Source organism: Musa acuminata, chromosome BXJ1-6, assembly GCF_036884655.1.
Source record: "Musa acuminata AAA Group cultivar baxijiao chromosome BXJ1-6, Cavendish_Baxijiao_AAA, whole genome shotgun sequence".
NCBI lineage: Eukaryota > Viridiplantae > Streptophyta > Magnoliopsida > Zingiberales > Musaceae > Musa > Musa acuminata.
Window position 1 is genome coordinate 1146223 of NC_088332.1, and position 26351 is coordinate 1172573.

Below are 26351 nucleotides of genomic sequence, written 5' to 3' on the forward strand. Positions count from 1 at the left end.
TTTATCCATCGAAGAATAAACCCTGCTCCAGACTGGTCCACAAAGAATCAAGATTCTACCCCCAAGGGGAAGAAGAAGAAGAAGAAGAAGAAGAAGAAGAAGAAGAAGGATCGATGACTTGCGAAGCAAAATCTAACACACCCATCGATCAAACACAAAAAAAACAAAGAAGAATTGATAACCTACAAGGAATCAAGATTCTACCTTGTGAGGAAAACGTAAGGATCAGTAACTTCCGGAACAAAATCTATCACTCTGATCAAACCCACAAGTCAAATTCACCCCAAGAATCAATGCATGTCCAGCCCTTTCGAATCAATACATTATGCTTTTCGAGTGGAAAATGAAGGATCGATGACTTGCGAAGCAAAATCCAACGCACTCATTAAACCTACAAGACTTGCCCATCGACAAAGAATCAAGATTCTAACTTTTCGATGAAAAGAGAACGATCGTAACTTCTGAAACAAAACCAAAGTCCGGACCTTTCAACGACGAGGGGAAAAGAAGGATCGCAGACTTCCGGAAAGCAAGGAAATAGAAGAAGAGAGGAGGAGCGCACCGCTAGGCGGCGATCTGCACTTGGTGAGCGACCAAAAGGATTCACCGGGGACGGTGAATTGATGACCGGTATGAACGGCCACGATGATGTGATCTCTCTCGATTACGAGCTCAAACACATAATTACAGTCTCCGATTGTAACCGCAAACAATCCAAAATAATTAGATGCTGTTGACTAATTTTACTTATATTTCTGAATTTTGGAGATTATTTTTTAAAGTTATTTTTCTGATTTTGAGGAATTACTTTTTTTTTATTTGGTGGAGATAAGTTTCCTAAATTTGTATAATTTAATTTAATCTCCAAAAAAACAGGAAGTCAAAATTGATGGAATTAACAACTTCATCTATCTTATAAATCCTGCACAAATTTAGGGATATGAAAAAAAAACCATGATTGTGAGAATGCCAAACTCTCTAATGAGTTAGCGAACAATATCTTTGTTTTTGACATGAAATATGCTTCCAAGAGAGCAATCCATCTTCGTTGTCTCATGAATAATAATTCATTATGAGAACATGGAGTACAATTATAAGGATAAATCATTTGATAAGACATCAATTACGTGTATATTGTATTAAAGTCAAAACATCAAGGCTTCACAATCAAAAGTTCTGAACACAAATGATGATGCTTCAAAATTATAGAGCACAATCCATCTTCTTTGCCTTGACAAGAAGACATGCAATCAAAATAGTATATAGTTTTACATATCCATTATATGAGCCTACAGGAGTAGACCACTCACAAATGAAGCAATAATTTGCCAGCTTTAATCACCCTCATGGCTTCAGAGCACACAATATTGATTCATGGCACCACATTAAATGTATGAATTACATCTTGCATTTCCTCGTAACTGATCTGACATGATTTGTCAAAAAGGATGCAAGTGGCCTGCAAAAGGAACCAGAATTGGAAATCATTATTCATTTCAATAAATGAATCGACCAAGGCTGTTGGATAAATATAAGAAGTTCTCATGAATGCATATAATGAATGCAACATGCTGTCATGCCAAGTTGCCAACTCCAAAAACTAATTTACACTTGATCAAAATGGCAGTGATTAGTAAAGAGTGGAAACAGCAGAACCACAGTTTTAACCATTAGAATCAGGAAGTCTAGACTTCTTTGTCGGTTTGAAGAGAAGTGATTCAATGGAACGTGGCATTTGGTAATTCATGCAAGTAACAAAAAATTGAAGCAATTGGATCATGAATTATGTCTAATGAGATAGTAGTTGAGATCTCAGAGTGTCGTACCAGTAGATAAAGGTTTATGATATAGGTCTCTGCTATGAAGCTACGATGAATATGTGTTTACATTATTGGTCAAATGCAATTGGAAAAATATTATTTTAATACCATGTGCATACATACTTTGAATCAAAAGGTGAACAACACTAAGACTGATGACATGGGATTGTTCTCTCAAAATTCTAAATAGAATAGTAACATATTTGTGATACTGATAATATTAGTGACATCAATCTGATCAAATGCTGCAGAGGTAGGTCAGATGGAAGACTTGAGTATAACACATGGTAAAAAGAAGATATCGAAGAGGTTCTTGGTACCTGGATTTCTCATTTTAGATGCGGCTTATATCACGACCGAATACAAATGTAGTGAGCCAGTTAATTGCAACATAGAATCTGTTCCTCCAACTTATCACACGTGTTAAATATGCTGATCGCCAGATGAACCAGCTAATGAAACCCGTAAGAGAAAGCCCCTTATCCTCCTGAGAATGTTTTTACAATTAGTTTAGTTTAAGCACAACACTAAGATAACAGCAATCAGAAAGATAAAGTGGGAAGCTACCTTGTTTTGCCTGAGATCTACAAGAGCTTTGTATCTTCCAACTGTTGCCATGCTTCCTAGATGCCTATATACAAAAGGATCACCAAGTTCTAGATTTTCTGCAGCATTTCTATATCCTCCACCAGCTTTACCAATTTGGTTCAACAGGTTAGACAGATATTTCCCCTGCCTTTCTGCAACCTAATTTGATACATTGTTGGACTAATTGTCTTAAAGTTCAACTACGTAAAGTTTGTAGTAACTAAGAAATAGAATTCATAACTTGTTTAAATTATACAGTCTTAACTCTTAACCAGCATATCTAGGGCTCAAATACAGAACAAGATATAAAAATATGGCAGAAAGTTAATAATACTCAAATTTATTTATTTTATTAAATGAAGAAACTATTTTCTGGACGAAACCATACCTTAATGCTAACATATAATGTATGTAAATAATAATTTGAAGACAAAACCATAGGGAAGCATTTTAACTTAAAAGCAGAAAGCAACAGGCCTATACTAAGAAGTTAACTGTTATGCAACAATCCAAGTAAATCATGTGATTTGCATGCAAGTATGTACGAATTACTAGCAGCCCAATTTACCACTCACTATAATTTACTAGCACTCTCTGTAATATGCTTAGAAGTAAGGAGAGTTTGCTACTTATGGTTCGACAAAAGAATCCAAACAAGTGATTGACAATATCATTCTCAATTTCAGAAATTCTGTGAACCAAATTAGTATCATGTGCAATGCAAACTTGCAAAGTACTTGACTATGTCTCTTATACATTAAGAAGTCATATTATCGAACCCAGAAGAAAATGAATATCTGATCATGAATTTATTTACGTGCCCATAAATAATAATTGTGACTATTTTCTTGAAAACACACTAAAACATCAAGATTGTGATTTCTTTTCAAGAAAATCTGCCAAAACATCATGATTGCATGAATTGCATATGACAGAAGAAGTTAACCATTTGTTTCTAGTAGCCTGACCCAAGATAACTGAGATATTAAGGCCTGTCGCTAGTGCTGTTATAGCGTTCAAATGAACCAATTACACACTTATTTTTCCTTTTAATTTTAGCTAGTTTCTTAAATTTCTCCAAACATGGACATGGGAAGGTGAAAGATCCAGACATCCAAAAGCAGATTCACATGAGGATCTTGATCTTGAAAATAAATACCACGGAAAAGGCTCATAAGGGTACTATTAACAATCCACAAGATGTAGGTTATGAAGGAAATATGGGCAACTATAAGAGTCCTATTAATACCCAGCTTCATTCTTATGTCAGTCAAAATCTTTTAATAGCAAATCTTTCTCAAGTCTTTAATTTTTGAACAATCTTTAATTCCTTTCTGTGCATAGATTATTATTGGTACGAGCAAATTCATTCTACTTTCTTGTTTTCTTTATGGTTTAAATTTTTTGCAATGCTGAACTTGTTAAACCTTCAAAACTCCCTAAAGTTCAAGTCTTGTAAGCTCCTCCCAAATGATAAGATGAGTTCATATTACAGCTGGGGGCAAAAGGACCAACCATTAGATGCCATCAGATCTGAAGCCATTCTCTGGTCATGAATATCCTACTCCTTGATGTTGGACCTAACCTTCTCAACAGTTAACCTGTAGGCAGCCAATTGTTAAACCGAATTTCCAATTCCATTTTCCTTTCTACACTTTAACTGCCTATGCTTCAAAGTTTCCTCCGGAAACAACCGCATCCTTTTGGTGGCTTAATGCTCCCAATATTTCAATATTTTAATTTCATGATATGAATCTATTTAATTATAAGACAACTAGATCCTTGTATATTTGGTAAACCACCTTATAATTCTCAACTTACAAAGGAGGATTGATTTTAGCTAGAAAAAGAATTTTATTATAATATATTTATTTGAAATAAATTGTTTCCTTATATGAAAACTAGAGACATAGTTGAATATTTTGATATGGCAAATGCTAAACAAAGAAAATGGAGTATTACAAAAGAATCGAGAAAAAGAAGATCATATAATCTAGGATCAGAAACACATGGTTGAAAATTTAGGCTTTATAAAATTTTCCCATCCAAGAAAAAATTAGTTTTTGTCTAACAATAACAAATGACAAAGGACACTATAATGGTCAAACTATACATAGATGAATCAAGAATTTTTGTTTCCTTTCCTAACACAGGACATTTCAAATAACTGTACATCTCTAAGACACTTCTGTTATATTAGGTCTAAAACTAGTAGCCTAAATAGGTGTAATCGGACCAGATAGATTATTTTCCAAGCAACAACTCCGACTAATGATCTATAATATGAGTAGAGAGGAGAAATCTAATTATTCATGCTCAAATTTGTAGAGTCCACATAGTCTGGAATCTATCAGTTCCCTTCATGAAAAATTCAATGTGTTTCCAGTCACAGTGCATGGTATAGGGTAACATTGTGATTAAGCAATTCAATACCATCAGGTAAGAAATATCATGGAAGAACACTAATACCACTAACCTGTGCCAGTGCTGGTAATGTTGGTTTTCCAGTAGTTTCAAGAAAACCACTACAGTCACCTATTGCAAACACATCCTGTACAGAAGGAATGCATAACCAATCATCAACACCTATCCTGGAAAATGTTTAAATGTTAATGAGCCATGGAGGTTCCACATCTGATTGTATGAAAATAAGAAATATAGTGTCAACATTTTGGAGTTGAATACATAAATATATGCATCTTAGCATAACATTGACAAAAATTGCCTGTTATAAAGGTAAATGTTGATGGAATTGCCCCTAGGGTAATCTACATTCAATGAAGAAAATACCTTCCGCCAGGTGACTTCGGAAAATATAAGGACTTAACGAATGGTGAAGGACCAACACCAGTAGACCAAACAAGAAGCCCATATGGAACCTCTGTTCCATCGTTAAGAATAACTTTTTCCGGTTGAACATCTTTTACAACCCCACGCACAAGACGAACTCCTGACTGAGTTCATTGTAGCATAAAAAAATCAGATCCACTAAATTAAGAATCATCATGCTCATAAAATAAGTGTTAATTATTTCACAATTTCAAAAACCAAAATCTAAATCCTTCAATCACCAATAAAGAAGGTTAAGTGGGAAACCACATAAAGTATGGCCAAGATTATGAAAACTGACACAGAAGAAACAAATCACAATGAATTCAGTTAATGCTACAAGCTGCAGCAGTGTGCAGATTATTATATTTTAAACTAAAGCAAAACAAATTGACCACCATATGGAGATAAGACTACAAATAGAAACAATGATATTTCAACATCTCTGAGACAGCCATGCCCATAGATGTATCAATACAAAAGAATTATCAGCCAAATGAAATTAGCAGAATGACTCATAAATGACATAAAACATTCCATAAAGATATAGTATTAGAAATGTATCTAATTGTCTTCTCAACTTGAAACACCAGGATGCGGAGTAACCATCCTGGACCATCATTATAAAGATTTCAGACAGCTAACACACTCAAATGCTGCATCAATAAGAATGTTCTAATAATAAATTAAACAAGAAAGAAAAAGTATAGCTGATATAGAACTGCCAAACCTCTATATAAATTGGCCCATCATTTGTCAAATGATCAGGAAATAAATTTTAACCGGTCATATTATAAATGAAAATTCATGCTTCATCCTTTCTAAATCATTTGAAAGGCATTACTAATCCTGCAGTAGATAGAACTGCAGAAAACAGAATCTTCACAACTAGTGGTAGTTTCACAGTACTATGCATCCTCTCTATGGATGGTGGTGTCCTTTGCTCCCAGGGTGCCCTTCCCTTCCTTGGATACTAATTAAGTGGACCTTTTTTAGACTTCCCCTTCCACTTTAGATGCCTGTTACACTCCTAATCACTGGCCTCTTCGATCCAAATACACTAGTAACAAAGTCTAGTCCTGTAAGAATGTTCACATTGCTTAAAAAGACAAATAAAAAAAATACTGTAGTATTGCATGCCATTTATATCATAGATGATGCAAATAGCATAGTGTTATGGCTCATTCCAGTAGCATGTCATGTTCCAGGTTCAGTATTCATCAAAACTAATGCATCTTGGCATCAAATAAGTACATGAAACATTGAAAAAGAAACTAAATTTTTGAAGTTTTCCAAAACCTATTCAAAATTAGAAAACTAGCAACTAATTTTCTAAGAATTTTTTTTTCATTATTTTAATTAGTAAACATTAACACTGTATTTCTCTATTTTCTTGATAAAGTTTTTTATAGAACTGAAAATTTTTCTTGAAATAAACATGCCATGTGGTCTTCACTAAGGAAATTAGCCAATTCAAGTGGCACACCACTAGAACTAACCATTTTTGTAGTCTGAATAAAGAATGTTACTAAATGCCAATGAGACACCATGTTAATTGCTTTCATGGAAGCTCCAGGTGTTTAATTAACAAATAAGAGAATATACTTCAGCTGGGATTGTCAATTTGCCAATTCTAAAACTATAATTTGTATGCACAGATGCAAAATAAGGTATATTGGAAAAGAATAAATATTTACATTGTAAACATTCTTCAACTATCATTTTACAAACAGCTTCAGTTAACGTTAACAATGAACTTGACCACCACAACATGCACGCTCATTGCAGTAATCACAGAGCCAAACATGAACCACTGAGAGTCTTGATTAATTCTATCACCCATCTTTCTTTACTTAAGCAAAGAGAAAAAATGAAAATACTTCCTAATTCAAACAATTTTAATTAAAAAAATAAGATTCATAATTCCCATAGGAGCATGCACTTGGTTTTAGCAGTTCAAAACAGGAAAAACAATAAAAGAAAACTGTTTTTAGTTAACTACCTACTTTCTAGTTAAAAATTAAAAACAAAAATCTCAAGCAAAGAAAAATTTGTGGGTTCATGCCATCTTTCCAAGGTGCAAACGTAAACCATATAGACACTTCAAATATCAGTTCATAATTCTATAATATCTTGTGAGAGAAATGTCCAACTTAAAAAGCCCAAGCGAAAATAAATTGCCAACAATTGCTACAGAGACCATATGGAATAAGAGAAATTCTTTTGCAACTCAAAGGAGATCATTTTAACTTGATGAAAAATATCTGGGCTTAAAAAGTTCTACATAAGAAATCAGAACTACAAACACATGAATAAGCCAAACAACCATTAAGCAAGCAGCTTAAGAACAAAAAAAATAAATGATTAAGCTTCAGTCACCTTAGTTAATTGTTTTGTGGCATATTGTCTGAGACGAACATCAAATGATGATAATATCTCATTTGCCTATCACCCAAAAAAAAAAGAAAAATTAGAAGTTAGATAGCAATCAAATTTGTGTTTTTGGACACTTTATAATGGATTTGTACTCGTTAAAACTCAAAGTAACAACATCAAGTAACAATCTGCCATCTCAACCTCAAAATTGTGAAAGGAAACATATAATTAGGATAAAGAAAAGGAACTTAAACCTCAATTAAGGTGACATGGATAAAATCTTTAACATGTGAGTAGCGTTCGTGGACATCTTTGATGATGAAATCACTAAGTTCACCACTGAACTCAACACCAGTAGGACCACCACCGATAACAACACAATGCAATAGTCTCTTCTTTTCATCCTCTGATATACCTGTTTATGTATATTTTTTGCATGTAAATGGCAGGAAATTAAAGTAATCGAAGATAACTAGGACAACTTTCATAGACTGAAAAAACAACACTATAACATAGAATACAATACAAATAATTGCCAAACTGGTGGAGAAGAGTATCCAATGGTAGATACATAATCCATAAGCTTAGAATTTGGACAAATATCGAGCACATATGAGGAATGCAAACAGATGTCAAGCCTATAAACATCTTTTAAACAAACTGTATATAGTATATATTCATTCATCATATATCCATGGCATTTCTGCTCACACTCATACATAAAATAACTATCTACGACAACAAACAAACAGGGATATTTCCTGACACTTACGTATTGGATTACTGGATATGTTGAAAGAAGACCTATAGAGACACTGATTAGGCAAGATGAGATCAATTAGGATTAGTGGTCCAAAGAGAGACAGAGAGAGACCTAACAAAATGCTACCAGAAACAATTGAAAGAAAGTTGATAGTTCATAATTTAACTAGGAACTTTGCCAAACACAGAGTTCAATATTGTGAAATGATCTAAGTAGCAAGACCCAACAGTTTGGACATTACGATGTGCTGCTGTTTTTACTGCTATATATTAACGGATCAGCAATCAAAGCTTAAGCTTTTTGGTGTTAGCCTAAATTAAATTTTCTAGGAAACCCAAGAAGGACAACTGTTCTCACATCACCAGTATTAACAAAACTGAATAATTTAAATTTGTTGGAACTAATGGTGATCTATATTGCAATAAGCAAGTTCTGAACAAAGTTAATTATAAAATAAACATAAATTTCTGAATGAAATATGTAATTACTTATTAACATTTTGAAATGTGTATAAGTGCATACTCGTTAGTGTCATCTTATATAACCATTCATACTTCTACCTGACTGAGACTGCCAAGGAACTTTATTATTACTCTAAGTGCATAGAATCTACCTTTTCTTATCTCCACTTGTTGTAGAACTATCATTGAACTATTTATTTAAATCTCATCAGGTCCATATTTGTTATGCTTTTTATATAATATTTGCCTTTTGCTTATTGAAATTAAATGCAGCTAATTAAATCTCCAGGCAGACATATGCTATTATATACAATATTGGGATGTTGTATAGCTACTGCATTTAACAAGCAAAAACAAGATTACTTTCACCGGAAGAAAATTGAAAAAAGAAAAGCTAACTTATGGGTCACAACTAATGAACCATGACAAAAAAAAAATTATATGTGGAAACTTTGCTCCTATGACAAGCAGAAAATCAAAAGCAATTTCATTTTCAAATGAAATACCAGGCACATCAGATAGCATCAGATTGAGGAGTAGCCTTCTTCGAATTTCTTGGGCATGGTGAACTTCACGCAAAAAGATTGCATGCTCTTTTACACCGTTTATACCAAAAGTTGAGGCCTCTGCTCCAGCTGCAATAACCAACTTGTCATACGATACCGTAAACTTCCATGGTTCCACAGCATCTCTAACACCCCCTTGATCAGTAACAGATTCACAATGTACCTTGTATTATGACAAGAAAAAAGTCAAACTGCAATGTCATTACAATTTAACAAGTTCTGAAGCTAGAACATGTGTTTTCTTGATAAAGATAGAAACATCCAAAACTGCTAAAGTGACACCAAGAACCAACATGTCATATGACATTAAAATCTCTGATTTATTCTCCATCCATTGCCAACACTCTTTTCCTAGCTTCTGCTGCGGCATAAACTAGCCAAAGATCCAACATTATAACTAACAACAGCCTAATAGTTCTTGACATTTTCTAAACCCATGGTTATGTTGGCACGGGTGACTCTCACAATGGCCAAATGTCAGGCATATCACTCTGCAGATTCAACGCATTCAAAAAACAACAAAAATGCTTCCAAAAGAAATGAAAACAAGGTAAACAAGCAGTTTTATTTGTAGCAAAAGATTATCTTCTTGAAGAAATGAAAATTGAATTTTGTTTCAGTATATGTTAATTGTATGACGAACGAATCAAAGTTCTAATCTTGTTTATCATACTTCTGCATCAAAATCAACAAGCGAACTCACTGTGTGCGCATCAGGGTCGATGGCGGTGCAGCGGGCGAGGAAGAAGTACGAATCGGGGGCGGTGGAGATAGCCGGCTGGATGCGACCGATGGGCTCCGCGACAGAGCGGAACTCGAGGGTGCCGACGCAGGTGGAGGCGAGGAGCGGGGTGAAGACCATGTGGTTCCGTGGGGAGACGCAGACGATGTCGTAGAGGCCGGCATCGACGCTCTTCATCAGCCTGCATCCCGCCCAACCGGTCCCCAGCACCACTAACCTCGGCTTGTCCAGGCCGGGACTCGTGGGCCCGAGTCCCGCGTGGAAGGCGGATCCGGAGGAGCTGAAGCCTGCCAACCCCGGGTCGGCGGAGATCGTAGAAGTGAATCGATTCGCCGGCTTCCATATGGAGGAGGAGCGGGAGAGGCGAGTGAAGCTTCGGACCCAAGCCATCAAGAGAGAGAGAGAGAGAGAGAGAGAGAGAGAGAGTGCCGTGAGGGATCGGATTTGAAGGAAGGGGACGGGAGGCGGCGGAGATAGTGGCGGCAAGACGGTGGTCAGACACAGAGCGCAAGTTAGTTGGATCTGTTGGGGAGTGAGAAAAGTGGATGGTGGATGGATGGACAGAGATCGACCGATCGCATGATTCACGGAGAGATGGATCAGATATCGGTCAACTCCGACTGCGTATTCTGCAATTTTGGGTCCCACCAAAATCGATAATATTAATTTATATATATATGTATATATATATATATATATATATATATATATATAAAATATTTGATGGAGGCATAAATTAATTTAGTTAACATTCGATTAAAAAATAATAAAAATAGAAAATTCAAGAAAAGAAACTTTGAATCATGAGATGTTTCTCATACACATTTAGCCCACAGAATCAATCTCATGATATGATCGAATATTGTTTTCCTATATCGAATATAGTAAATATTAACCTTCACAAAGCTGTTTTTAGTGATTAGAGTAGAAAAATAAAGGATAAAAAAGTGCACAAAAATACGGCTGAAATCTTTGAGTAATAATAGTAATAGTCATATTCTCTAATTGGATTGGATTATGCTTTTAGGTTCAGTTTCATGTGTTTGGCTCTTTCCATAGTAGTTTAAGCTTTTAGGATTAATCATCACTCAATCAAAATCTTTATCATAACAAATACTCCAAAATTCTTTTTTCCCTTCTTTGTTCCAATTTCCAACTCTTATAAAAGATATTTTCATGCCAAAACACTCAATGGAAAGATCTAATACAAAGATGTTGTTATTTACTTAGGTCTATTCATCAAATCTGATTAGTATTTCTGCTTTTGATGTTCTTCCCAAAAATCATTCAAAAGATATCAACTAGTTTTAATCAGTAAATGCTTTGATCTCTTGATAGAGATTTCTTGAAATCAATTCTCGTTTTTACAACTTATCCTTTGCACAAAAATAAATATTTTCTTGATGTCCTGTGAGCTTATCATAATATTGTACACTTAATTTGATTAACCAAGTCACACTCTCTAGCATCAATGTCTTCTGCACTGATAGTATTATTAATAAATCAGATTATGATACAATCATCTCAAATGGAACACTAAAGGCAACTCAGCATTTATACTAGCATCCTCTAACCAAAAGCCAAAACCACTCCCACATTTGTTCACTGAGGTACACGAGGAAGAACAAGAAGCTGTGGCTACAGGAGCAACAGTCATTGAACCCAAAAACCAATCCCACACTTGGATACAAATAGGACAATTTGTAGCTATGCTGTATCAGCACACTACCACCAAGGCTTCTCCGCAACTTGAGCAGGCCATCTGATCCCTCCATTGCTGCTTGTTACACCCTCTTCTTGGTAGCTACTTCTGTCGATGAGGCAATATCTATCTTCACAGGCCATGAATGCCGCCTGGTCCTTGCAGAAGACAATACATTGCTCTTCGCCACTGCTGGGAATGATAAATGCTTTTTTACTAATGAGATGGATCCCTTCTCGGAAGTCTCAGGTTGATAACTTTGTGTTCCATGGAACCGTGACCTGGCTCGAGCTGATTTCGTGAGTGCCATGTAGCTCGGAGTGGTCGGTGAGCTCACCAGACTCTCACCACCCGTCGTCAATGGCCCTGCAATGCTGTGCCGCCTCCGCCGTTGCTCAGGCTGAAAGCTCGGCTTGCTCCTCGGGTCACTGTCTACGGAGCACTGACCATCTCTTGGGCTCACCGATTTCTTCGTGCTTGCAGTCGATGGTGTCTTGGAGCGCGGTGTTGCCGGTGACTCTTGGCTGGAAGACTGGCTCGACTTCTGAGCTACTGATGGGGTGCAGTCCAAGCTCGTGTCGCGATGTTTCCTTGTCTGTGCCATGACGTTGCAGTTGGAACTGTCGGTGAAGGCACGGTCATTGATTTCCATCACGCTGTTGTTCGGTGTTGCTGCCATCCACTGTGCCAACCAGCCCCATCCCCATTGTGGGTTGCTTGGCTGTGTGTGCAGGGATCTAGTAGAGCTCTTCCACTGTGCCAGAGAAAATGCATAGAATCATGTTTGCAGTACAGGGTGCAAACACAAAGACCAGTAGAAGGTAGTGTAGTGAAGACACTTGAGAACTGAAATAACAAGGGCGATGGATGTATCTGCTGTAGAGAATACAAGAAGAAAAGACCAGTAGGAAGAGCAGCGAATAACAAGATGGACAAATTCACAAACAAAACCGCTGGTTTTACCATGACAATGCTAGTGCAGTGAAAAAACTCGAGAACTGGATTAGCAAGGACACTGGATCTCTAAGCAGCACAGAATACAAGAACAAAGAACAGTCAATAAGAAGAACAAAGAATAATAAGATTGCCTAGTTTGGAGAATATTAATTAGCACCATGTCTCATCTAAGAGCTTAAACATTTAGATACAATTAAATTGAAAAAAATTTAAGAAAACATGACCAATAAATGATAGTGCAGTGGAGAAACTTGAGAACTGAAATATAGCAAGAATAACGGATGTGCATTGAAGAGTCGAAATGCCCACTACCTGATGAGAAAATGCATAAGCTAGTGCCCTTTCTCTTCTTACAGCAGCTTCCTGTTTGTTCAAAAGTTTTGTTTCAGCTTGCTCTTTGGATTGAGCACTATCATTCCATCCCTCTCCAATCTGTCACCGGGAATTAACCATTAGCCTAAAGATGGAAAAAGTTGATTTGTAGGAAAAGATGAGTAAAGAATTTCAGAAGATCTGCAATGTGAAAATGCATGAATAGAACACAGATGAAGAAGTGTAAAATTTTAGACTTCATCATGAATAGAAACAGTGATGCAAAGATGATGAAGTACAGAGAGAATGACTTGATCAGCATTTGCTTTGGTTCATTGTGTAAATGATGCGTAATTTTGTAAACCATCCTTCTCTACATCTAAACCACTTCTTATTACCTCATCCTTTTAACAATATCAATTGTTGCCAGCAATTTAAATTTCTCTAATTCCAAGCATCAAGGTGAAATGATATTGAAGATAGTGACATAAAAATACGTTCTTACCTTTACTACTGGTTGCTTCCCACATTTTCTTTGCAGATGCCCCTGGAGAGCCTGGTTTTGGTCCGTCATGCTGTTCCTCCTTGAATGTAGCTGTGTCTGAACTCTTGCCAGCGTTTGCAGGCACTGCAGTGTGTTTGTTGTTTGAGACTTGACAGCACTTTTGTCTACCAATCTCCTCAACCTAAGCAGTCCTCTGAGTGCTCTCCATGATCTCCTCGCCTTAACGAAATTTGCAAGAAAAGATAAATGCAGCAACACAATTAGATTATCAGCAATCAAGGGCCAGCATAAGATGGTAATGGAGCATCAAGATGATAGGTGCAGTAACAATTTGGACTTCACTCCCTTCCAAACTAGTTTATCATGTTATAACTAGATGTTTCCCTTAACAGATTATATTATTGCAACAGAATAGCAAAACAACTGTCCTTTTTGTACTTAAAAGAGTTACCAAACAAACTTAGCATTTATCACTTGAGCGAAAAACATCAAGTAGAGTTTTCATGATAGAGTTTGTAAACATAAATACTCATGGTTTTGCCTATATGCCAATGTTCACATCAAAAAGTTCCAAGTAAATTAGCTTCATCTAACTTGCTTTATGTACTTAAGAACATATCCATTAAAATCCAATGTGTCATTGACCTTCTGTTGGTTAAAACAGGTTAATCACTTCTGAACTCAAGCTAAAATAGGAAGATTAGAACATAAAGGTTGGAAGGTTCTCCAACAACTAAAAGCCTAGGCATTGCATTCATGAAAGGACTTCAAAACTGAACAAATTATGGATCTTGTGGATGAGCAAGCACCAAAAGAACAAATTCCTGAACAACGAGACTTACCAAGTATCCACGGAACACGGCCTGGATCTTAGTGGCTGCAATTTCTCGTCTTGATTTACCTGTGAGCCTCGTTGTTAAGGTGGTGAGGCGAATGACCTCTGCAGCAGCCTGAGCAGCAACAACTGCAGCCTCTGCAGCAATAGCGCTGGCAAGAGCCACTGAGTAGGCGTGCTTGCTGTGTTCATCCTCTTTTGCTGTCAGCTCGACATCCTCAACCGGAGCAGATAACAGCGGTTGTGCAGCATTAGCTTCCAATTCTTTTGAAAGGAGTGAATCAGACAGCTTGGATTTGCCAATACTTCTCCCAAGATCACTTTGACAGCACTGTGGGACCAAAGCTCTCTTGACAGCAGTAAACCACTGCCCTTCTCTCACCATGCTCTCCTCCCGCTAAATCGCTCCTGCACATGAACAGTCATGGAATAAGAAGGTAAGAAACCGCAACCAAGGCCAAATCCTGGCTCCCCAAGCTATCCCAAATCTACCACAACCTACGGAGGCTAGAATATCCACAATGTAAAGAACATACATTTCACCTCAGTGATAAAGCTCTTGAGCTTATTAGAACAGAGATTTCCGTTTCAAAACGGAGCTTTTACAAAGAAAAATCAAAATATCCGTTTCAAGAACAGAGATTTCCTTCCCAAGAACTGGACAAGAAAAAAAATCACATGGACAGCAAAACAATTAGAAGAACAAGAACAGAGACATAACACGAAAAGCCGAAGTTTTCGATTCAAGAACGGACCTTTGACAAAGATTTCATCTTTACCCAAAAGAACAGAAGCTACAAATAACCAAAATCACATTGTGAGGTGGAGAACTATGAGGACTCTTCGTTCCAAGAACAGAACTTTACTAAAGTTCGGAGCTTTTACACGAAAATATCACATGGATAGCAAACGAATTAGAAGAACAAGAACAGAGGCATAACACAAAAACCCCGAAATTTTCGATTAGATAACGGAGCTTTTACAAAGATTTCATCTTTACCCGGAAGAACAGAAGTTACAAATAACCAAATCACAGTGTGGGGTGGAGAACTATGAGGACTCTTCGTTTCAAGAACATAACTTTACCGAAGTTCCATCTTTCCCCGGAAGAACCAGAGCTACGAAAAACCAATCACATCGGAAGGAAAACCAACGAAGAGGAAATCACCGAACTACTCGGTTTCAGAAAAGTTGTGCAAACTTGGGATGGTACGGAGCAGAAGAGGGAACAGTTCAAGAATGATCAAGTCGGACGCAGCAAAAGGAGACGCTCTTTGGGAATCGAAAGCCATTACTTGATGAAACGACGACGGGGAGAACGCCGAGGTGACGTGCGAGGGGGGGCACAGGGTCGGAGGCGGGAGGAGGCCAAAGACCAAAGAGAGAGCTTTTCCTGTTCCTCCTCACCAACGAGGAAAGTAAACAACGAGGCCTTTCAAAGACCGGAACTTGGGAGGTTGGACGCGGCGGGCGAGCGGAGCGCACGGGCACCACAGCCTGTCTTCCCCCGCGCTCTCTCGTCGCCCACTTTGGCAACAGAAGAGGGGCTGTTCCCCCTTCCGTTCCAGCTTTCTTTCTCCTCCTCTTTTGATGTGCTGGATCCGGTAACCGCCCACGTTTAACGAGGGCCGAACAGACAGACTGCCACGTTTGGGGCTGTTCGTTTCTAGTGAGCGTTACGACTCTCACCGCGGCAGTCCGAAGGTAATTGGTGTAGACGATGGGTGGCCCTCAGCGGTTCAAACCGAATGTGAACTGAAACCGGGTGGCTCGCCGGTTTGAAATTGTATCTAAACCGTCAATGAACCGATTATTTATGATTCAAAAATATTTATCTTAATTTTGAATTATAATTATAATTATAATTTTTATTTTTAATCACCATACAGAAACTATTGATATCGAAAGTATTTATGGATTGATCATGTCAACCTAACGCAATTGAATTAGTTTCTTGGATGCATAGACGCAAGTAGAGGTTAATGCATCAGAAGAAAAGAAAGAAGGAATAGAGACACTGTTCCCTTTGTTTGAAAAAGAATACACAACCAACTGTTTTACGATACAACACTAATATAACAATACATTCACGGATGAGAAAGAAGTCAATCAACAAAACAGGTGCCAAAGAATACATTGTTCTCCAAAATCATACAGCAAATGCAAAATGCAAAATGCAAGGTAAAAACAGTACTAACATCAGCATGGTATTTATCTTTTCAACATCACGAGACTTCAAAAATGTGAGGTCTGCTTATGTAGCTTACTGCTGCTCTTTAATGCTGGTCTTTAAGAAGTGGCAGAGAAACATATGATATAGATGCTTCTCCTACTCAATCAGAGCTAAACATCTTGAAAATCTCCTGCTGCCATGATCCACAGAGATTCAACTCTATGAATTCATTAAAGAAAAAACACCTGAAAATTTTTCAGCCACATGCACACCTCGTCCTGTGCACAACGGGTATAAACTTCAGGATCAGATATGGTTCATGGAGAAAAAAATCGATGAAGAGAATTAAACAAAGATTACATTTTCCTTGATGAAATGCAAGCAACCATCATTTGGCAGGATATCAGAAATCTTCTTTCATTTACAATCAGCTGATCGCAAGCACACTTCTGGATGACGAGTTTTCTCCTTTGCCTCAATACCTCTGCAGTTTGAATCCACTACACAAGCCATAATATTGTCGTCTCACAAGGAAGAAATAGGCATTAAGGAGATATCATTTTGCTCATATTTTCTCTAAAACAATTCCTCTGCCATGAGATTAATTAGCAAAAAGATTCTTTCATTCATTGCCAAGGTGGCTTATATGATTTATCAGCCCACCTCTGGATCCTCACTCAGCTTGCGACCGACTCCCACACAACATCTTCCTGCCGTAGACTTCAGTTGTCGGAATAATTTAGACAAAAATAATAATAATAAAGCTTCATTTATGTAAAGCTTTACCAGTGTTGCCATGATAATACATCTAAACCTCTAATCCTTGTATGCTGCTGATCTATGCAAAATTCACAGTGACTTTAATATTGCAAGATTGATATTCTAGCCTACTCACAATTAAACAACTGCATACAGATTAATTTTACAGCATAAGAATCATTTTGTATTAGAGACAAGAGATCATTTGCTATTTTTATGACTGGAATCTTCCGTGATCCTTATAAATCATTAAGTGCCCACAACTGGTAACACAGACAAAAACACTTCATATGCCATTTTTATGACTAACCTTTAGCTGGTAAGGAGGGTCATCAAGAAAATAAGACTATTATCATAACAAAATTCATCCACATCCAGGGAGAACCAAGCAATGGTCAACCCTATAAAAAGGTATAGAGAAGACAAAACACAAGCTACTGATAATGCAGTGTCAAAAAAGACAAAGAAAACATCTTTATATATAATGAAGCATAAATGTACAAGATAGCAAGTTTTTCAGCCACGAATTTTGACAACTCAAAGAGGTAACTAAAAGCTTTCACTAAGCAAAGAACCCTCTCTTGCAGGCAAAAACAAAGAATTCACTGTCACAGAATGCCTTGTTGAATTGAAATTTGACTCTCTTGCTCAATCCTCTGATTCTTATTACCAAAATATCCATACCCAGGCTCCTAACATGCTTAATTATCTTAATGTTGCTATCTCCTCTCCTTGATTACAAAACTCTATATGCGGTGTCAGTCAAATGAAACTTCAACTTCAGCACCCGAACTTTCATTGGTATGTGAAGCCCAATATCAGCACAAGACAACTCACACGAATATTTATGGAGGCAGTTACTTACAAAATTTACATATATTTATAAATATAACAATCTCCAAATTACAAACCAGTCTAACTCCAACCATGAGTATGTATAAAAATGAATGCCACCAAGCATATTTTCCTCGAATGATTGCTAACAAGGAACGATTGCCAGTGGCAGATGGTTTCTTTAGCTTATGATATTGTTAGGTGCTGATGTGCCCAAGTCAAATCAGCACTTGACCGTCCATAAGCATTTGAATGGTTGGAAGATGCCTCGTGGACATACAAGAAAATCCTTCTGTACCATCAATTACTAATTAACTTATTCTTTGAGTTCAAAGACTAGACAACACATCAGACAATCAAACAGCCAAACTCAATTAACGCTCATAGGTCAACTACATAATTAAATGGAGTTGGTCCAAAGAAAGTACCACTAAATGGAGTTGTTTGTGGAAGCAGGTGATGGTAGCATAATACAGTTACAAATAGCACAATGCAAGATATAAATCAGGATTAACCCAAACATCAAAAAGAGTTACAGTATAACATATAATATAGTCAAAGACACAAAAAGAGAACCCTGAGATGATTAACGTCCCAGAATTGAATACCACTAACAGTACTTTCCTCAAAGATGATTGCTTTAAGGAAGGATTGCGAGTGGCAGATAGTCTCTTTAGCTTATGCTTTTGTTACGTGCTGATATGCACAAGTCCAATCAGCACTTGACCGTCCATAAGCGTTCGTACAGTAGAAGGTGGCCTCATAGAGACACAATACATCCTTTTCTACCATCATTTCCTTTTCAACTACTTTAGAGTCACAAGAGAAGGCACTCAATGGACCAGGATCAGAAATCAGAACGCCAAACCCTTACCTCTCAATAGGATGAACGCATTGCCTCGGAAATTTCTGGTCGTACCAACTAAAATCAACCAGACAATCATCATCATACACTAAGCGGATCACCTCAAACAAAAGATCGATATGGAGTCAACTAAACCATCAAAAAACGAAAGAGATTGAAATAAGTAGGAGGGAAATAGGACTACCCCATCTGTAATCGAAGAAGGCGGCGCCCGTAGGACTTCCACCTCAAAGGCGAGAGCTTTCGTTCGCCACCGACGTCCTCTCTGGGTTTGAGAGGTTGCGTTGTGCGCATGTATAGCGGAAATTTGACCTAGGGCGTAAATAATGATTAATACCGACGACAATTTCTGTATTTATACCAGCTATATAATTAGCGCAAATTAGTGGGGCCAGTGTAAATCGATTTATATCACAAGGTAGCGAGGGGGTGACGACGCAGAAATGGCAAATAGTACATTGTATCATGAGCGTCGGGTGGATCCAACGGCTCGGATGCCCTGCCACGTTGGGCCTCGTGATGTGTGCTAAAGGATTGGGTAGGAACGGGTCGGATCCTGTTTCGGATCGGCTCAGTAATGATCCGAATTACAATCTATGCATCTACGGATACAAAAAATTGAAAGTTTGGATCATGCAATTGGGTATGCTATTCATCCCAAATCCAATAAATAATAGTAATATTAACTCACTAGTTAACGTAAAACTAGTTTTATGCATTTTGCAGATGATGATTATACTAGTTATACTGGTTAACACCAATTATAATATATGTCAATTGTAATACTAAATATTACAATAAATTGATAAGGTATCAAATGTTATGAACTTATTTGAAATTACTTAGACATCTTTGTAATATTTATTATCCGGAAAGGGTTAACATAATTACTACCTCGCACAATACGGACTTACGAAAACATAAACTTGATTAGTTTTGAAGAAAATATTATAAATAAGTTTACATGTCTTCCTTAAAATTATGGTATTTAAGTAATTCAATAAATACTTGAAAAAATGAAATAAAGATTTTGAACAGTAAAAATATTAGGATTGATATGTATTTTTAGGATTCATAATTATATTTGAATTAGTTAACAGATTCATAATTAAATTAAAATACTTTAGTGAATTAAGATTTATTCTTATAAACACATATTAAGTCTTAAGATTTTGATGAGAGATAGTATTAAGATACTTTAGTATGGGTAATCTTTTTTATTTTTTTAAAAGAGTTAAGAGAAAAGTTATTCAAATCTATGTGAGATGTGTATATGAGGAGCCATATTTTAATTGGGATAAGTGAAGGACTTTGTAATTGATCTTTGAATAATATTATTTTTTTTCATAGAAATATGTAGAGATTTACTAATCTATATTAATCTTGTATTGCCTTTCTATTATGTTATTTGATTGTTAATCTCCGAGTGTTTTCTTTTGATTTTTGGAATTCTAGTATCATACCCTAAAAGATTTGGTGGTTAGAGATTTAAAAGGATGTCATCAGTTATTTCTACTAACTTTTACTATGAAGAAATTTGATAGAAGAAATAATTTAACTCTATGACATAAGAGAGTAAAGAATCCTTTTGTTTGGTAAGGCACAGCAAAAAAATTGAAAGACGAGCAAGTAAATCAAAAAAGATAAGCAATAAAGATTAGGAGAAGCCTAAAGCATGAATACTATTCATTTTTGCATCATTAATAATATTATCATAATATTATTTGGGATAAGTAAAAAAGGTTTTATTTGGCTAAAAGCTAACTAGTGAGTTGTATATGAAGAAAAAGTTAGATGAGGATGAAGGAATGCAAATTCTTAGTAGAGTATCTGAATATATTTAAAGGAATATTGGATTAACCGAAAAAAAATGATATGCAGATTGATGAAAAAGATAAGATATTATTGCTTCTTACGTTTCTTGTTAACATGTATGATAACTTTCTTAAAAATGATATTATATTAGGAGGATATAATAACTCTGAAATAGGTTAAAGAAGCTTTAATGTCTTATACTATTAGGAAAAAGGATAAATTTGAGAATATAGATGGTGACTGCTCAGGATGAAGATCAACAATGAGGATTTTTTGATAGGGTTAGATCTCAGCGTGGCACGTCAAGATCCAAAATTAGGTCCTTGAATGATATCAATGCTATAAATACAAAGAGCATAGATATATTGATAAAATTATCTATAAAAAATGAAATAGAAGAAGAGATTGATGAGTACTCTCTTGTGATAGATGGTAATGGAGCTGTTCTCATAATCTCAAAGGGAACTAACTATATATCTTTCTGAAAAAAAGTTGATTTTTAAATTTTTTTTAGTTTACTCATGTTTACTCTGACAAGAATATTGAATCATGGATTTTGATAATAAAATCAATTAATATATTTATTAAACTAATATATCTTTAAGATAAGTGATATTGTAAAATATTTTAATCATAGAATCAAACTACCGAAGGGCCAAATTTGAGTTTGAGAGTTGGATGTTTTGTTGGAGGTGTTGTGTTGAAAATTATATATCAAGTTAAAGAATTGGTTCATGTACCAAAGAATGGACTTCATGCTACATGCTGAACGGTTAGGTAATATGTCAAAAGATAAGACGATTTGTTAAAGAATCAAATGAAATATCAAAATATCCAATGATATGTTAAAGAATAAATAACATGTCAAAGGTTTGAAAGTGTGTCGAACGAGTGATTGATTTATCAAAGTCATGATCGATTTTAAATCAATTTGAGTCCATATTAGATCAAAACAAAGTCAACTTGTCAAGAAAGTCATTTGGCTTAAAAGAAGACTAAATTAGACATATTAATGACTAAACTAATGGATTAAACTAGGTCTAAGTGGTCATATCGTTCGAGCGATACTACTCTTAAGTCAATCAACTAATGGATTAAACTAGGTCTAAGTGGTCATTCTCAAGGTTATGATTACGAGACTAAAGATAGAGTTCTAAAAATTACTTAAAGTTGTATGGATATAATGAAAGAAAAATTATATAAAGAGTTATATCATTTGAAAGAAAATATTATAAACTAGGACTAAAAACAGATTGCATGTGCAGAGGATAATAGGTACCAACAATGGCAAGCTTCGTTCGTAGTGTCAAAGAGTGATATTCATGGTCTTCAAGATGAAGATGATTATGAGGAGAACAATCTTACTAGTGGTAAGATGGTGAAATGAAGGTCTCTTTCCAGAATCAGGTAGCATCATTGATTCAGTTTCACTGTTACACAAGATGCATTGACAAGTTTATTGAAATTAAGTGTTGGATCATGAATTGATTTAGTTTTTATAGTTGTGGTAAAATTTTCAAGCTAATGATTCAATTTTTTCAAAAGACAAAATAGAAAAATATTCATCAATATGGAGATCATTAAAGTTAGTAAGTATTTTTAAGATTCCTAGCTATATTCAAATTAATTGGTAGAGTTCTAATTAAATTAAAATTGTTTCATAAATTAAGATTGGTAGAGTCTTTTGGCTTTGGTTAGAGAGAGAGAGAGAGAGAGAGAGAGAGTGAAAGCACTTTGGTTGCTCTTGAGGGTGATCTCTAGGGTTTCGAGAGTAAGGTTGAAAGTGAAAGAAAAGTTCTTCGAGTTTATACTAGAAGTGTACAAGGAAAGTCATAGTTGAGTCTTGTAATTAATTTTATATATTAAATAATCTTATTTTGTTTACATAGGTGCAGATTTTTTGAACTACGTTAATCTTATATCAACTTTCTGGTGCATTATTTGATTTGATTATGGATATCTAAGTGTTTTCTTTTGATTTTTAAAATTTTATCTCTCACTTACAACAAAAAGACAATCACGAGTCCAACAATGATCATTTAATCGGGTGTCAGGCCACTTGATAAGCTGATACACATTTTTGTATGAGCTTTTATTTTCAAATCAGGACCCAATAGATTTTGTATAAAAATTTACTTGATTTCATAAGCATCATTCTTAATTAAGACACTCTTCTTGTCCATGTGCTCAATTTTGAAAATATTTATATACGTGATGTTAGGAAAATGAATTAAGAGGAAAGTCGTAGTAATATTAGAAGAGTTGGATTATATATATATATATATATATATCAAACTTGAAGGATGTTAGACTTAATCGAATTTTGATTTTTGACAAATCAAACGACATTGAACATGTTAAATGATCTGAAAATATCAGATCCCACACTACATCGACTCTTATTGAGAAGATTGAATTTATGGTGCAACATTTGATCTCTTGTTTGGTTGAAGCCATGAATACGTTTTTTCTCTGTCCTTGTAATAATGCTCATTTATGTTATAGTAAGATGTTGAGTTTGAAGCTACACAAACCATAAAACTCATAATGACATGAATCCTACTACTCTCATGTCTACTAGTACATTGTACACCATTAATGATGAGCTTGGAAGTCTTCCATCCATCTCTACAGCTTTATAATGAGTAATCATCATCACGAGGATTCTTAGTAGCACATATTTTTATGAAGATGAGAAGACAAAGGACAAGCTTTGCAGATCTAGTTTTCACAATCATTGCCTTGCGAGCTGCATCTCCAAGAACATGAGAGATGTGAACAACTTGCACATGAAACATCAGTATGTAGACAAACTGCTTTCTTCCAACAACAATTAAGACAAGCTGCTGATTTCTTCTCTCTAAGCTAATCATTTTCATGACATGCACTGCATGCATTCTCATGTGAATTAAGTACCAGGAAATGTTGTGTGTGTGTGGACTGCTATCTGCAGATACCTGCACTGAGGCAACTCATGCAAACCAAACTTTTCTTTGACATAAGATATCCTACTCCATATCTTCACTCAGATTGAACTCTCATCCTTTTGCTGACACAAAGAATCAATAAAAATTCTAGGTTTCAATCCATTCATACAAACCATATATATAGATTAAGTCTGTGTAGTTATTAAGCCATCACTCCCACAATATATAGAGAACAGAAGGAAAAAACAGAGAATAGTACAATGAAAGAAGCGAGGATATGATAGGGTTTTCAGAAGAAGGCATAGGCATCTCCAATGGTGGAGGACATATCTGTTCTTGCTGCTGAAATCAAGGAGCTGCCCATAAGTCCAGGCCAAGAAGAAGCACCACCAGTCCAGTCTCTTCCAGAATCCACAGCCATGTTCCCATCTCCTTCCACCTGCCATGGGAGGCCCATCAGCACTTTGGCCTCCCCTTCATCCATGTCCTTCCATGAACCTTGGCCAGTTACAGTCCTAGCTGCTGCATCTCCCGGTCCTCCCACAGGAAACATAAGTCTATCTTCCACACTAACACCAACCTTCACCTCCACACTGCCATGGACACCAAAACCATAGTAAGGGTTGTTTAGACCACTCGGGTTTAGGGCATCCACAGAGCCACTCCTTAGAGTGTCAAGAAAGCCATTGTTTGTTGAGAGGGTAGTGAGGAGAGACTCGGTGCTGGCATGCTCTAGAAGAAGGCTTTGGCAATGGTTTTCCAGTCCCAGATGCTCGGTGGGTGGTTCCTTGTGGAGGCCAGAAAAGGCCAAGGTGAGATCACTGGCAAGTGGAGGAGGAACGAAGGTAGGGGGAAGTGGATTAATGGAGCTGGTGGCAGTGAGATCTAGGTCTCGTGTCATCTTTGAAGGGAAGGAAGAGGAGGATCTCTTGTTCTTCCTGCAGCCACCTCCAACTGGGACATTCCTGAGAGAGCCTCCCTGAGTCCAGTACCTCCTGCAACCCTTGCAGAAGTACCTTGGCTGGGAGAGGCTGTAGTTGTTGTAGTAGCAGAACTTGGTGTTGGTAGAAGCACATCTGGGGCATTTGAGAGCCTGCTCTGGGTGAGGCCTCGGTCTTCTTTCCTGTTCCAGTTGGTTCTTGGGGCACACTAGTAGTCCATCCACATGATGCCTAGCCATTGCCTACAAGAAGAAAACATGTTGAAGCAAATAATGGCAGTCTGTAGAACTCCAAGAAAACTACACATCTCCATTGTTTTCTATTTAGATGATTAAAGAGCAACTTGGAATCTGTTCCCTACAAGATCAAACTTCTTCTTTTCATGCGATTTTAGCATGTAGGAAGTCCAAACTGTGAATGATTCTGGCAATGTGGGATGTCAGCCTTTGGAAAAGAAGCGTACAGTGAGAAGATGGAGCTTTTTCTTTATCACGGCATCAAGTGGGAAGTTCCATGATAAAGCATCCAAACTACTAAATCCAAGAAGTAAAGTTGATGTGGTGTGTTTAGCTGCAAAACTAAGGATGTAGTGAGATGGAACCTCTGAAAACAACAGCAGCAGCCTAAAGTGGTCATGGACAATCCCATCTCAGGGAGAGCTTACACTAAGAAGTATGCAAGAAGAAAACCCATCAAACTCATATTAGGGATGAGAAGATCCATGGCGAAAAAGGATGTCTTTGATGAGATAAAAACTACAGAGGAAGAAAGGAACTGGTAATCAGAAAGAGTACAAGAAAATACCAGTAGAACTCATCCACAAGTAGATCAAGATCAGAGACACCAAAGGCTTCACCCACAAAGTGAGATCATTCAGCAGCTAAACTGAGAAGGACATGCATGCATGACAGAAAATTTCCCACAGTATCTTAACATCAAAGCCAAGATCCAAAAAAAAAACTAAAACGAGGGGTAAATACCAGAGTAGTAGAGAAGCATATGTGAGCTTGTTGCTGTCCACAGTTACCTGGCTGTGAGCATTAGGAATTTCCATGCATGCAAAAGAGAACCTCGGAGAAATGACAGATAGACAGGCTAAGCTGCCGCAGGGCTACAGAAAGCTTAGCTCCGATCTCTTCCCTCCATTAAATAAGAGAGAGAGAGAGAGAGAGAGAGAGAGAGAGAGGGAGTGAATGATTAGAAACGGTGCGTTTCTGCCTTGCACGCCGGGAAAGCATGGGGAAACCGCAGTCGCATCTGCAACCAATTCATGGAGAGAGAGAGAGAGAGAGGAAGATGGGTGGGGGGAGAAGGTGAAGGTGATGGAGAAGAGGAGAGAGAAGGGGGGTCGCGGGTCCCACCGTGGCGTGTAGCGCAACAGTAACTCATCCTTGGCTGGGACCCACCGGCCCTGATGCCACCACATGCACTGGATTAGTTAGGTTTTACCTTCTCTCTCTCTCTCTCTCTCTCTCTCTCTCTCTCTCTCTCTGTGCACACATCTGCCGATAGCAACACTTCCCACCTTGCCATTGACCTGATGGTCCTCTCACTAGATATGTAATCTGTACTACTCAAGAA

General features: G+C 36.8%; 3 protein-coding genes and 1 long non-coding RNA gene across 6 annotated transcripts; all 4 read right to left on the bottom strand.

Moving 5' to 3' along the window:
- Positions 1-1081: 1081 nt before the first annotated feature.
- Positions 1082-10675, bottom strand: LOC135675530 (internal alternative NAD(P)H-ubiquinone oxidoreductase A2, mitochondrial-like). The gene is made up of 9 exons (XM_065185769.1): positions 10107-10675; positions 9344-9566; positions 7868-8028; positions 7617-7682; positions 5199-5362; positions 4885-4999; positions 2388-2567; positions 2141-2307; positions 1082-1459 (listed from the first exon to the last, which is right to left on the bottom strand). Exons 1-8 carry the CDS (start codon positions 10533-10535, stop codon positions 2155-2157), a joined length of 1491 nt encoding a protein of 496 aa, XP_065041841.1. The 5' UTR covers positions 10536-10675; the 3' UTR covers positions 1082-1459; positions 2141-2154.
- Positions 10676-11740: 1065 nt separating this feature from the next.
- On the bottom strand, positions 11741-16000 carry LOC135675531 (protein IQ-DOMAIN 3-like). The gene is made up of 5 exons (XM_065185770.1): positions 15752-16000; positions 14464-14864; positions 13622-13840; positions 13117-13236; positions 11741-12601 (listed from the first exon to the last, which is right to left on the bottom strand). The coding sequence occupies exons 2-5, from the start codon at positions 14839-14841 to the stop codon at positions 11930-11932; spliced, it is 1389 nt and encodes a 462-aa protein (XP_065041842.1). The 5' UTR covers positions 14842-14864; positions 15752-16000; the 3' UTR covers positions 11741-11929.
- Positions 16001-16458: 458 nt separating this feature from the next.
- On the bottom strand, positions 16459-19393 carry LOC135675532 (uncharacterized). The gene is made up of 2 exons (XR_010513894.1): positions 16990-19393; positions 16459-16907 (listed from the first exon to the last, which is right to left on the bottom strand). It is a non-coding gene; the product is annotated as an uncharacterized LOC135675532 (long non-coding RNA).
- Positions 19394-23964: 4571 nt separating this feature from the next.
- On the bottom strand, positions 23965-26047 carry LOC103971085 (dof zinc finger protein DOF5.3-like). Of its 3 annotated transcripts, XM_065185772.1 has the most exons (3): positions 25751-26047; positions 25575-25620; positions 23965-25012 (listed from the first exon to the last, which is right to left on the bottom strand). In XM_065185772.1, the coding sequence occupies exon 3, from the start codon at positions 25007-25009 to the stop codon at positions 24119-24121; it is 891 nt and encodes a 296-aa protein (XP_065041844.1). In that variant the 5' UTR covers positions 25010-25012; positions 25575-25620; positions 25751-26047; the 3' UTR covers positions 23965-24118. The 3 variants fall into 3 exon arrangements, with proteins under 3 accessions (XP_065041844.1, XP_009383306.2, XP_065041843.1); XM_009385031.3 differs by lacking the exon at positions 25575-25620 and having other exon boundaries at positions 25798-26047; XM_065185771.1 differs by lacking the exon at positions 25575-25620.
- Positions 26048-26351: the final 304 nt, after the last annotated feature.

Bases quoted from the DNA above. Each gene is read 5' to 3' on its own strand.
- LOC135675530 (XM_065185769.1), bottom strand. From the start codon at position 10,535: ATGGCTTGGGTCCGAAGCTTCACTCGCCTCTCCCGCTCCTCCTCCATA. The intron at 9,567-10,106 runs GTGAGTTCGCTT...TCATAATACAAG, and splicing joins TCGACCCTGATGCGCACACA to GTACATTGTGAATCTGTTAC. The intron at 8,029-9,343 runs GTATTTCATTTG...ATACATAAACAG, and splicing joins GATGCTATCTGATGTGCCTG to GTATATCAGAGGATGAAAAG.
- LOC135675531 (XM_065185770.1), bottom strand. From the start codon at position 14,841: ATGGTGAGAGAAGGGCAGTGGTTTACTGCTGTCAAGAGAGCTTTGGTC. The intron at 13,841-14,463 runs GTAAGTCTCGTT...AATTTCGTTAAG, and splicing joins CCGTGTTCCGTGGATACTTG to GCGAGGAGATCATGGAGAGC. The intron at 12,602-13,116 runs GTAGTGGGCATT...TCTCTGGCACAG, and splicing joins CTTATGCATTTTCTCATCAG to TGGAAGAGCTCTACTAGATC.
- LOC103971085 (XM_009385031.3), bottom strand. From the start codon at position 25,824: ATGGAAATTCCTAATGCTCACAGCCAG. The intron at 25,013-25,797 runs GTAACTGTGGAC...TTCTTCTTGTAG, and splicing joins TTCCTAATGCTCACAGCCAG to GCAATGGCTAGGCATCATGT.